Below are 13245 nucleotides of genomic sequence, written 5' to 3' on the forward strand. Positions count from 1 at the left end.
CCGAGTTTCGACCATCGACCACTGCATTTTCATACATTATGCAACGAAGTAAATACAAATTCCGTATTGTTCATCTTTGAATGTAGCAGCATTTCGATGTACTATGAAAATCCGACTGGCTAGACTGTTTGGGGTTTTTGTCAATATGGCCAACTCTACATTCTGAATTTTTTCCTACCTGTGAGAAAAGGTGGTTGCTAATAGGAACTTTTATGAATTGTGAATCACATGCAGTATTCTCTTCACCATAAGCATAATACGAATATAAACATTTTGCCATGTATTCTTTCGTGTTTGCTGCTATCTCATTTAAATCCTGTCTGCCTAATAAACTACGAAACTAGAGTGAGACAACAGCAAACACGGAAGAATATACATATCATGTCATGTTTATATTCATATTATTCTTATGCCTAATAGTGATACAGTCAGAAATGAAGCACGGCAATTGACTAGATTTTTAAATCTAAGATGACTAATTTCTGTGCAGAATGTAATGTACTAATTTTTCCTAAACTCTCGTTCAGAACATCTTCTATCATACACAGTCTATTATTTGGTTCTTGTTGATCACTATCAAAGAAAGCAGCAGTGTAAGTAACAACAAATAGCAGTCTCTTGCCATTGTTTTGCTAATGAGACAATTCCTCTCTTTTTTTCATTGTAAGCGGCGGTAGCGCGCACAAAAGCAAGCCATGCCGCGAACGGCGACAGGCCGTAAACACTCATTATCAGAATGCGACAAACAATGCATGACACAGTACAGTAATACATTTTCAGCTTAGAGTGACGTAAACACCTATAACAAAGAGAACGGCACTTATGAGATCAAATAAAAATAAGCAATCTATGCAAACTAGACGAAGCACATGAAAAAGGAAGGGTACCCGTATTAATATGGATGGATCGCCTGACGCATAGGAATGGCTACCTGGTAAAGCTTCACTGCTAAGCTTACGGCTCGAACCAAACTACTGTAGCTGTATCGTCATTCTTTCGACCTAAATTGTGTTTCGTATTAAAATGGACCAACTTTGTTTCGATTTGGAGGTGCGGCCGAAAACTTTTTTCTACCCTTGAATTTCGAGTCTCAAATTTCAGGTGTGGCTTAGATTAGGGAAAATATTTTTTTCCTTGATTTCGAGTCTCATTTTTCAGGTGAGGCTTAGATTCTAGTGCGGCTTAGATTCGTGTAAATACGGTATGATTGCCTGCTAAAAGGGGCAACCAAGCTGCTAGTGACATATCTGACGTGGCTCTGCTCGGCCACATACTCACTCCGTGTCTGTTGTTTGCAGTCTGGGCATTCAAATAACTGAGCCTGATGAGGCTTCACATCATACTGCACATGGAAAATAATTTGTTATTTCAGGCGAATCATAGAAAAAATATAAAACTCACTTTCAAACAGAGGATTTATTCTGCTTGTCATTAACAGGAAATAATGTTCATTTTTAATTAAATACTATTCTTGAATTCTAGAAGACAGGTATCTTTGAAAAGAAAACATGTGAAGAACTTTATATATTTATAGCCATAACTTTTACATTTTTCACTTGTTTGCAAGAGAATAAAAGCTGAAGTTATTTTTAAGGAGTAGTATTTCCCCCCATGAACCACGGACCTTGCCGTTGGTGGGGAGGCTTGCGTGCCTCAGCGATACAGATAGTCGTACCGTAGGTACAACCACAACGGAGGGGTATCTGTTGAGAGGCCAGACAAACGTGTGGTTCCTGAAGAGGGGCAGCAGCCTTTTCAGTAGTTGCAGGGGCAACAGTCTGGATGATTGACTGATCTGGCCTTGTAACAATAACCAAAACGGCCTTGCTGTGCTGGTACTGCGAACGGCTGAAAGCAAGGGGAAACTACGGCCGTAAATTTTCCCGAGGGCATGCAGCTTTACTGTATGATTAAATGATGATGGCGTCCTCTTGGGTAAAATATTCCGTAGGTAAAATAGTCCCCCATTTGGATCTCCGGGCGGGGACTACTCAAGAGGATGTCGTTATCAAGAGAAAGAAAACTGGCGTTCTACGGGTCGGAGCGTGGAATGTCAGGTCCCTTAATCGGGCAGGTAGGTTAGAAAATTTGAAAAGGGAAATGGATAGGTTAAAGTTAGATATAGTGGGAATTAGTGAAGTTCGGTGGCAGGAGGAACAAGACTTTTGGTCAGGTGACTACAGGGTTATAAACACAAAGTCAAATAGGGGTGATGCAGGAGTAGGTTTAATAATGAATAGGAAAATAGGAACGCGGGTAAGCTACTACAAACAGCTTAGTGAACGCATTATTGTGGCCAAGATAGATACGAAGCCCACACCTACTACACTAGTACAAGTTTATATGCCAACTAGCTCTGCAGATGACGAAGAAATTGAAGAAATGTATGATGAAATAAAAGAAATTATTCAGATAGTGAAGGGAGACGAAAATTTAATAGTCACGGGTGACTGGAATTCGAGTGTAGGAAAAGGGAGAGAAGGAAACGTAGTAGGTGAATATGGACTGGGGCTAAGAAATGAAAGAGGAAGCCGCCTGGTAGAATTTTGCACAGAGCACAACTTAATCATAGCTAACACTTGGTTTAAGAATCATGATAGAAGGTTGTATACATGGAAGAACCCTGGAGATACTAAAAGGTATCAGATAGATTATATAATGGTAAGACAGAGATTTAGGAACCAGGTTTCAAATTGTAAGACATTTCCAGGGGCAGATGTGGACTCTGACCACAATCTATTGGTTATGACCTGTAGATTAAAACTGAAGAAACTGCAAAAAAGTGGGAATTTAAGGAGATGGGACCTGGATAAACTGAAAGAACCAGAGGTTGTTCAGAGTTTCAGGGAGAGCATAAGGGAACAATTGACAGGAATGGGGGAAAGAAACACAGTAGAAGAAGAATGTGTAGCTTTGACGGATGAAGTAGTGAAGGCAGCAGAGGATCAAGTAGGTAAAAAGACAAGGGCTAGTAGAAATCCTTGGGTAACAGAAGAAATATTGAATTTAATTGATGAAAGGAGAAAATATAAAAATGCAGTAAATGAAGCAGGCAAAAAGAGATACAAACGTCTCAAAAATGAGATCGACAGGAAGTGCAAAATGGCTAAGCAGGGATGGATAGAGGACAAATGTAAGGATGTAGAGGCTTATCTCACTAGGGGTAAGATAGATACTGCCTACAGGAAAATTAAAGAGACCTTTGGAGATAAGAGAACCACTTGTATGAACATCAAGAGCTCAGATGGAAACCCAGTTCTAAGCAAAGAAGGGAAGGCAGAAAGGTGGAAGGAGTATATAGAGGATCTATACAAGGGCGATGTACTTGAGGACAAAATTATGGAAATGGAAGAGGATGTAGATGAAGATGAAATGGGAGATACGATATTGCGTGAAGAGTTTGACAGAGCACTGAAAGACCTGAGTCGAAACAAGGCCTCCGGAGTAGACAACATTCCATCAGAACTACTGACAGCCTTGGGAGAGCCAGTCCTGACAAAACTCTACCATCTGGTGAGCAAGATGTATGAAACAGGCGAAATACCCTCAGACTTCAAGAAGAATATAATAATTCCAATCCCAAAGAAAGCAGGTGTTGACAGATGTGAGAATTACCGAACAATCAGTTTAATAAGCCACAGCTGCAAAATACTAACACGAATTATTTACAGACGAATGGAAAAACTAGTAGAAGCCGACCTCGGGGAAGATCAGTTTGGATTCCGTAGAAACACTGGAATACGTGCGGCAATACTGACCTTACGACTTATCTTAGAAGAAAGATTAAGGAAAGGCAAACCTACGTTTCTAGCATTTGTACACTTAGAGAAAGCTTTTGACAATGTTGACTGGAATACTCTCTTTCAAATTCTAAAGGTGGCAGGGGTAAAATACAGGGAGCGAAAGGCTATTTACAATTTGTACAGAAACCAGATGGCAGTTATAAGAGTCGAGGGATATGAAAAGGAAGCAGTGGTTGGGAAGGGAGTGAGACAGGGTTGTAGCCTCTCCCCGATGTTATTCAATCTGTATATTGAGCAAGCAGTAAAGGAAACAAAAGAAAAATTTGGAGTAGGTATTAAAATCCATGGAGAAGAAATAAAAACTTTGAGGTTCGCTGATGACATTGTAATTCTGTCAGAGACAGCAAAGGACTTGGAAGAGCAGTTGAACGGAATGCATGGTGTCTTGAAGGGAGGATATAAGATGAACATCAACAAAAGCAAAACGAGGATAATGGAATGTAGTCGAATTAAGTCGGGTGATGTTGAGGGTATTAGATTAGGAAATGAGACACTTAAAGTAGTAAAGGAGTTTTGCTATTTGGGGAGCAAAATAACTGATGATGGTCGAAGTAGAGAGGATATAAAATGTAGACTGGCAATGGCAAGGAAAGCGTTTCTGAAGAAGAGAAATTTGTTAACATCGAGTATAGATTTAAGTGTCAGGAAGTCATTTCTGAAAGTATTTGTATGAAGTGTAGCCATGTATGGAAGTGAAACATGGACGGTAAATACTTTGGACAAGAAGAGAATAGAAGATTTCGAAATGTGGTGCTACAGAAGAATGCTTAAGATTAGATGGGTAGATCACATAACTAATGAGGAGGTACTGAATAGGATTGGGGAGAAGAGGAGTTTGTGGCACAACTTGACCAGAAGAAGGGATCGGTTGGTAGGACATGTTCTGAGGCATCAAGGGATCACCAATTTAGTATTGGAGGGCAGCGTGGAGGGTAAAAATCGTAGGGGGAGACCAAGAGATGAATACACTAAGCAGATTCAGAAGGATGTAGGTTGCAGTAGGTACTGGGAGATGAAGAAGCTTGCACATGATAGAGTAGCATGGAGAGCTGCATCAAACCAGTCTCAGGACTGAAGACCACAACAACAACAACAGTATTTCACTGACGTGTTCAGGATTTAATTGGTTGTGGCGATTTGTTAATAACACGTCAGTGCTATTAAAACACTGTTTACTAGTTTCACTTGTTGCTTGGAATACATAAAATATGTCTTACGACTGCAGCTGAGTCTGGCCTGCTCCACCACTTTAAGATGTCATCATTATCACTGGGGTGCATTGAAGTGTAAACCTATGAAAAGATCCTTCTTTCTACATGGCGATGCTACTACACTTAAAGGCTCTCTGTTAATAAAGAAAAGAGAGAATAGTAATACAGAACTGATATGGAAATCATGAAGTCATAACCAAAAAAAACATGTGCCTTACTTTCATGGATTTTTATATGAATTGTAATACTTCCATCTGGCTATAAGGGACTATGCACTAACCATACAAAAATGATTGTGGTAATGGTTGCATGTTGCACCTGCTTAACTTGCACATATTTGTTGCTAACTGGTAAGAGTTTCCTTCTTTCCATTTGCATCAAGCATATTCAGATCACAAAAAAATGGCTAAAACAACATAGAAGTTTTATGCTTCTAAGTAATTATTACCTCCTCACATAGGAAAGTCAGAGTTTGGTTTTTAATACATTGTAACTCCTGTTAAAAATACGTATCTATCAGTACACACCAGTAACACTATTTCATTACAGATCTATCCTTTCCTCATGTCAGAGTGAAACAGTACTTCTAATTGCACTAATTAAACTCACTTCGCACTCATTGTCATTGACAGTCCAGATTTGTAGAAGTTAGTGAAACCAAAGAACTGACTGACTTGATTGTAAGTTCTTTTTCATCTTCTAATTCACCTTCCTGAAAGTTCAATATCATAGCACTAGAATAAATAACAGCAATTGTTTTCTATACTAAAGCAGCAACTTCATTATTTTTAGTATGTAAAGATTCTAGTATAGTAAACTAGCTGTTCCAGCATGTACACACTTCTTGTTTCAAATATGAGGAGAGGCCACTTCATGTACCATAAAGTTTTGCAGTATTTAGTTGATCTGCGAAGTGCGGGGCATGATTTAACAAGGTGCTATCCTCAACAAAAATTTAGCTAAATACTGTGCTTATACAATGAGTAGCTCAAAGAACCCTTTTTCGATTTTCGAAGCCTTTTATTGTATTGGTACCTTTGCCAGTGACAAAAACAAAATTATGCAACGTGTCAGGTGAAATGTCCCAATCATCCATCCTTTCTTCTGTTTGTTTCATAATATTTACTTATGTCTTCTTTATAAGACAAATTTAATTGTAAATAAAACATTATTCACAACAGACAAATCTGTGATTATGTAATGTGCCATAAGGGTTGAATAATGCATCTGATTATGCAAACCAATCCACATATTAACTGTTGCATCACATGCTTTATTAATAACTTCAATAGTAACCCAAGGCATTATGTTCTTTTAAATCACATCAGCCTGTTCTTTGATATTTCTACTCACAGTAAAGAAATGTGCGATGCCATCTCAGATGCTGACTTCTCCATATTGTGCACCCAGAACTAGTCATTCTTGGCCTGCTTTTTTGGAACCTTCACGAGAAACAATATTAAAAGATCTCATGTTTTTGGCACACATTGCAAGTCACTTTGCTGTTATACTATTTTCTGTTACTGCCAGTATCCCTGAAGAAGATGTGTCAGTGTAAAATTGGTTAAAATTGTGTTTCTTTAAGCAAATCCTACCCAAGCCAAAACACAATAATGAAGAGCAGTTTATACAGTACATGTATCCAGTAGACTTTATGATTTTGTCTACAGCCAATAGATATTTATTCCATACATCATTTCTTATACCATCCCTTTTCTTCAGTGTGTACATGTTGGTTTCAATCTTAATTCTTAGTGTGCTGGCTTCCTCATGCTGCAGGGCTGCATACAAACACGGAATCAAACATTACTTAGAATGTGATCATGGCTTCTATGCTTGGGCGTGACTAGTGGTGCAGGCAGCCTATCCAGTTATGCTGTGCTCAGTGCACCTCTCATTTTGTGCTTGCTTACTTGGTCATGCACGACTGTAGTACCCAGAGGTGTCTAATCATCCAAAAGTGCCTTAAAATGAATGGTAGTAAATATGTTGTGATTGGAGGACATGAGTCAGTTCTGTGGCAGCTGAAATGCTGTGGGCTTCCACCACACAATGGGCAGTGGTGGGCTGGGAGTCCAGGAATATCACAGCCGACATCAGGGATGGTGGAGCATGTGGTATGAGGCACTAAGAATTTGAAGAGGCAGGACCAGCATGGAGCCCTGTTGCATCATGGAGGACAACTTAGAATTTAATGGTGCGTGGTAGCACTGAGGACTGGCTGAGAGTCCTGCTGTGCCATTGAAGACACTTCAGTAAGTGTAGGGCATGCATGTGTGCAAAAATACAAATAGCAGTGTGAAGCACAATTGACATTAAGTTGGAATTTTAGCTGAACATAAGGTAAGGTATGTGTACTTACATCAGGGTTAAGGCATAGAAGAACTTGACAGGTGTGGGCAACAGAGTGGTTTAAGTGAAAAGCATATTGTCATGTGTCATCATGAACTGTACAGCTCATCTTGTTTCTATGTTGCCATGGTGGAACAAGAAAACTTGCTTAGCACACTGGAACATGTATGACAAAATGACCCTTAAAAAAATCTTCATTGCTAAAATTGATGTGTACTTCATGGTAGCACATACTCAATAACTGGTTTCCCTGGTTATAGTCAGTTAGCATTTATTTTCATTCCACACAAAAATGCAAAAATACAAACAAACTCATTCGTCATTGACTTAGTGTGCTGACTGGACTTAACCACAAATTAATGAGTCATGAACAATAAGGATTATTTAGTCTCAGTTCAGAAAAGTGTTTGAAAGATTATAAGTTCCCCAGAAGGAATCACAATGACAGGAGTCACTGAACTAGTGTACAGTAGGGCTAATACATCGTACGTTCATTTAGCACACCTGTTCAGGAAGTGTCAGAGTCTTTTCAGTAGTGTAGTTGATCAAAGTTGATGGTCTGAGTTCCAAACAAAAATACTAGTCTTGGAGCACCGAATCTGTGGGAGGCCAAGTCAGAGGGGGAAAAGTTCGCAGGGTGAAATCTGGCTGCTTATAGTGACTGCAGTTCTGTATCTTCCAGAACAAACTGCTACCAGAACCATGTTTTGTAAATCCTGGCATTTGCTCTGTTATGGAATTGCATGAAGTGACTCTGCAAATTAAACTTCCAGAGAATGGCAGACCCTTCTCATAAATACATGCCTGACAGAGTGATGTCTGGTCAATTCTTGGAAAGCACATGAATCATTGTAACAGAGTGGTGCTTCTGATTGTGGCACTATTGTCTGGGATGCGCACATCACTGGTCTCGAGGGTAATGCCTCTCATGACAAAGCAAGTGCAGCATGTTTCTGTGGTGCTGGCTGTAGTTCCACATCAAAACAGACTGTTGTGTTTTGAACACAGTCCAGCTCGTTATGGTTGATACACCATGCCTGTCTGTGTCTGTCAATGAGGTCACCCCTAAGGAGCCAGAGCAGTGGCAATGTGCAGACCATACCTGTAATGCAGATAGCTGTGGTCGCAGGCGAAGGCCTTGAATTGCCAGACTGCATGCTAAAGACAGACTCGTTAACAAAATTGATTGGAGATTAATGGGAGGCTAATTGCTGCAAGAAAATAACTAATTGAAGAGCTGCTAAATAGCTTATTGTACTGAGCAGTGCAAATCTACTGTTCTCTAAGAGTAATCATTAACAGTCATTTGCATTCTACACAATGTAACTTCTCTATGAAAAGTGTTGCATTGGCTTACATATTTTGAATTTTCACATTTATAACAATATTTTGATTAAGATCATAACTATGCAACAATTTACAACTTAAAATTACTGAATTTTTATTATTTTCATTAACTGTGAGAAAGGGACATCTTAATTGAAAGACTTGCACAAGACTATTGAATCACATGAAATTACTTTTTATAAATTTTTGGTAATGTTTAGTATACAAACTTCAACTCCATTTAATTTTTCAGTGTTTGTATGATTATACTGCATTAAACCAATCTGAAAATATTGAAGATGTAGAAGATTTCTGGAAAAAATGGCACAACATATTTTCAGATGAACAAGTAAATGCAGCACTAGTCGCAGAGTTCTTTCGCAAGTGTTCGCAAGCTGCAAAAACACTCACAGAGAGGTAAGCCTGTTGTCATATTGTATCAGATGTGATGTAATAACGCAATCAGTATGCTTATGAAAACTGCAACTTGCAAACATTTCAGCAAGATGCACAAATAACAATTTTCCTGTTTGTAAAGGATATGGCAGTGAATTCATGGACATCATATCTCTCATACTCATTTCTATAAAGGTTAATAAAAAGAAAATGAGAAAGTAGATGCAAAAAACTGGTTAATGTTTTCCTGTTGTACATGATAAAATTTTGAGAATACTGCCAGTCAGGGTTCATTTCCTAAAACTATATCTCAGCTGGGCAACATCTATATTTACAGCTTCATCCATATGTTGCAAGATGTTGCAGACTAAATGGTTGATAAACAGGCTGCTGATGTCAGTACTCTCTCCTTAAACTCTATAGATAAAGAAAGGTTCCCACTGATGAAGAGAGAGAGCTTACATATGGTGATCCCTCATTCTTTTCAAAAGGTTCACTGTTAAATACAAGCAAAGTTGAGGAAAGAGTATTTGGAAACAAAACAGTGATGCTCACCTGAAATTTATTGTGGATCAGAATCAGTGACCTTGTGTGTGGAACCCTTGTAAGATGTGAGACCACGCCAAAACTGACAAAAATGTCCAAGTTGCTCACTTGGTGTGACTCAAGTCTGTTGATGAAGTCAGCAGTGATGCTTATACGAGGGTTGTAACTTTAATAGTGGCAACTACACTCCTGGAAATGGAAAAAAGAACACATTGACACCGGTGTGTCAGACCCACCATACTTGCTCCGGACACTGCGAGAGGGCTGTACAAGCGATGATCACACGCACGGCACAGCGGACACACCAGGAACCGCGGTGTTGGCCGTCGAATGGCGCTAGCTGCGCAGCATTTGTGCACTGCCGCCGTCAGTGTCAGCCAGTTTGCCGTGGCATACGGAGCTCCATCGTAGTCTTTAACACTGGTAGCATGCCGCGACAGCGTGGACATGAACCATATGTGCAGTTCACGGACTTTGAGCGAGGGCGTATAGTGGGCATGCGGGAGGCCGGGTGGACGTACCGCCGAATTGCTCAACACGTGGGGCGTGAGGTCTCCACAGTACATCGATGTTGTCGCCAGTGGTCGGCGGAAGGTGCACGTGCCCGTCAACCTGGGACCGGACCGCAGCGACGCACGGATGCACGCCAAGACCGTAGGATCCTACGCAGTGCCGTAGGGGACCGCACTGCCACTTCCCAGCAAATTAGGGACACTGTTGCTCCTGGGGTATCGGCGAGGACCATTCACAACCGTCTCCATGAAGCTGGGCTACGGTCCCGCACACCATTAGGCCGTCTTCCGCTCACACCCCAACATCGTGCAGCTCGCCTCCAGTGGTGTCGCGACAGGCGTGAATGGAGGGACGAATGGAGACGTGTCGTCTTCAGCAATGAGAGTCGCTTCTGCCTTGGCGCCAATGATGGTCGTATGCGTGTTTGGCGCCGTGCAGGTGAGCGCCACAATCAGGACTGCATACGACCGAGGCACACAGGGCCAACACCCGGCATCATGGTGTGGGGAGCGATTTCCTACACTGGCCGTACACCACTGGTGATCATTGAGGGGACACTGAATAGTGCACGGTACATCCAAACCGTCATCGAACCCATCGTTCTACCATTCCTAGACCGGCAAGGGAACTTGCTGTTCCAACAGGACAATGCATGTCCGCATGTATCCCGTGCCACCCAACGTGCTCTAGAAGGTGTAAGTCAACTACCCTGGCCAGCAAGATCTCCGGATCTGTCCCCCATTGAGCATGTTTGGGACTGGATGAAGCGTCGTCTCACGTGGTCTGCACGTCCAGCACGAACGCTGGTCCAACTGAGGCGCCAGGTGGAAATGGCATGGCAAGCCATTCCACAGGACTACATCCAGCATCTCTACGATCATCTCCATGGGAGAATAGCAGCCTGCATTGCTGCGAAAGGTGGATATACACTGTACTAGTGCCGACATTGTGCATGCTCTGTTGCCTGTGTCTATGTGCCTGTGGTTCTGTCGGTGTGATCATGTGATGTATCTGACCCCAGGAATGTGTCAATAAAGTTTCCCCTTCCTGGGACAATGAATTTGCGGTGTTCTTATTTCAATTTCCAGGAGTGTATTTATATACAGCTTGTACAAAATAGATACGTGTTTCAAAGTTTTACTGACCTTCAAAGTTGTCACAAGCATTGTGTATAACCCATTGCCAGTGATGTGGAAGGTGTAAGATACTCTTAGCAGTGCCAGTTGTGTTGGCAGTTCGAGCTGCAGGGTCTATTGCACGATGAATTTGTAGCAGTTCTGAAGCGAATGCCGTGAAGTGTTTCCTTCAGTTTAGAAATCGAATTGGACTCAGGGAAGTGCAGTAGGTGGTATAGCACTTAGTCAAACAAATCATTAACAGCTTGCACTGTACGTGATTAAGCATTGCCCTGCAAAATGGTCGTTAGGTCCTGCAGAAATTGTCATTACTTCTGTCTCTATACTGTTCAGTTTTGCAACACAAGCTATGACCAGCTTAGAGATAGAAGTGATGACACTTTGTGCAGGACCTGACCATCATTTTGCAGGACAGGGGTCAAGCACATACAGTGCAAGCTGTTACTGATTTGTTGGACTAATGGGGCTGCTAAGTGCTATAACACCTACTGCACTCCCCTGACTTAAACCCTCGTAAGTTCAACTTGATTTCTAAACTGGAGGAAACACTCCAAGGCATTCGCTTCAGAACTGCTACAAATTCGTTTGGCAATAGACTGCTCCACTCGAACTGTCAATGCAACTGGCACTGCCAAGAATATTCCACGACTTCCGCATCACTGGCAATGGGTTATACACAATGCTGGTGACTACTTTGAAGATATATTTTGTACGAGCTGTAAATAAATAGTCGCCGCTCTTAAAGTTTCAACCCTCGTATGATGGGAATCATGTCCCCACCAATTATCTAGGAAGTGCTTAGGAAGCAAGGTATAATGTAGTGTATATCTTCATGACAAATCAACAAAATGCAATCAATTGAAAAAAAAATGTACAAAGGATTCTAGTAATACAACTAATGACAAAATTCTTGCTTCTATGTTGCATACCATGTCTTGCGCTGTTGGTGGTAAAAGGTTTAATGTAATCATTTCTTCTATCCAACACTTGTATGCTAAGATCCTTTTGTTCCTCCTTTGCATCTTTCTTTTTCTATTGAACTACGTATTTTCGTGTGTGTGTGTGTGTGTGTTCGATTTATGATGTATATGGGTCATCAATCTTCTGACTGGTTTCATATAGCATGCCACAAATTCCTCTCTTGTGGCAAACTCTCCATCTCAGAGTATCACTTGCACCCCTACATGCTCAATTATTTGTGGGATGTATTCCAGTCACTTTCTTCCTCTACATATTTTACCCTTTACAGCTCTCTCTCTTGTGCCATGGAGGTAATTCCCAAGTGTGTTAACCTGTTTTATTATCCTGTCTCTTGTTCTTGTCAGTATTTTCCATGCCTACCTTTTCCTGTTGGCTATTCTTTGGACAACCTCATATCAGCCCATCTAATGTTCAACATCCTTCTATACTACTACATCTCAAACACTTCAGTTCTCTTGTTTATAGTTTTCTCCAGCCCATGATTCACTACAGTACAGTAGGCTCCAAATGTACATTTTCAGAAATTTTGTACTCAAATCCTGTGTGTAATACAAGTAGACTTCTTTTGGTGAAGAATGTCCCCTTTGACTGTGCTAGCCTACTTTTTATGTCTTCTGTATTTTGTCTCTTGTTATTTTGCTTCCAAGCTAGCAGAATTCCGTAACTTCATCTACTTTGTTGTCGCCAAATTTGATGTTAAGTTTTTCACTAGTCTCATTTCTGCTACTCCTCATTACTTCAGTCTTTATTCCGCTTACTCCCTATGTATAGTGAGTACTCATTAGTCTGTCCATATGGATCAGCAAGACCCCGAATCTTCCTATCACTGAGGATAGCAGTGTGATCAGTGAATCTTATCATTGTTATCCTTTCACCCTAAATTTTAATCTCACTCTTGAACCTCTCATTTATTTCCATCATTGCATCGTCAATGTGTAGATTGAGTAGTGGGTGTAAAAGACTGCATGCCTGTCTCATTCT

The 13245-nt window shown here is 40.9% G+C and overlaps 1 protein-coding gene across 1 annotated transcript in view; it reads left to right on the forward strand.

The window, feature by feature from the left end:
* Positions 1-13245, forward strand: part of LOC124615774 (spatacsin) — a 395474-nt gene that overhangs the window by 236684 nt on the left and 145545 nt on the right. The window contains exon 23 of the mRNA XM_047143873.1: positions 8946-9109. Within this exon, the coding sequence (XP_046999829.1) occupies positions 8946-9109 (164 nt within the window). The remainder of the gene's footprint in view (positions 1-8945; positions 9110-13245) is intronic.

The sequence above is a fragment of the Schistocerca americana genome, chromosome 5 (assembly GCF_021461395.2).
Source record: "Schistocerca americana isolate TAMUIC-IGC-003095 chromosome 5, iqSchAmer2.1, whole genome shotgun sequence".
Classification (NCBI taxonomy): Eukaryota; Metazoa; Arthropoda; class Insecta; order Orthoptera; family Acrididae; genus Schistocerca; species Schistocerca americana.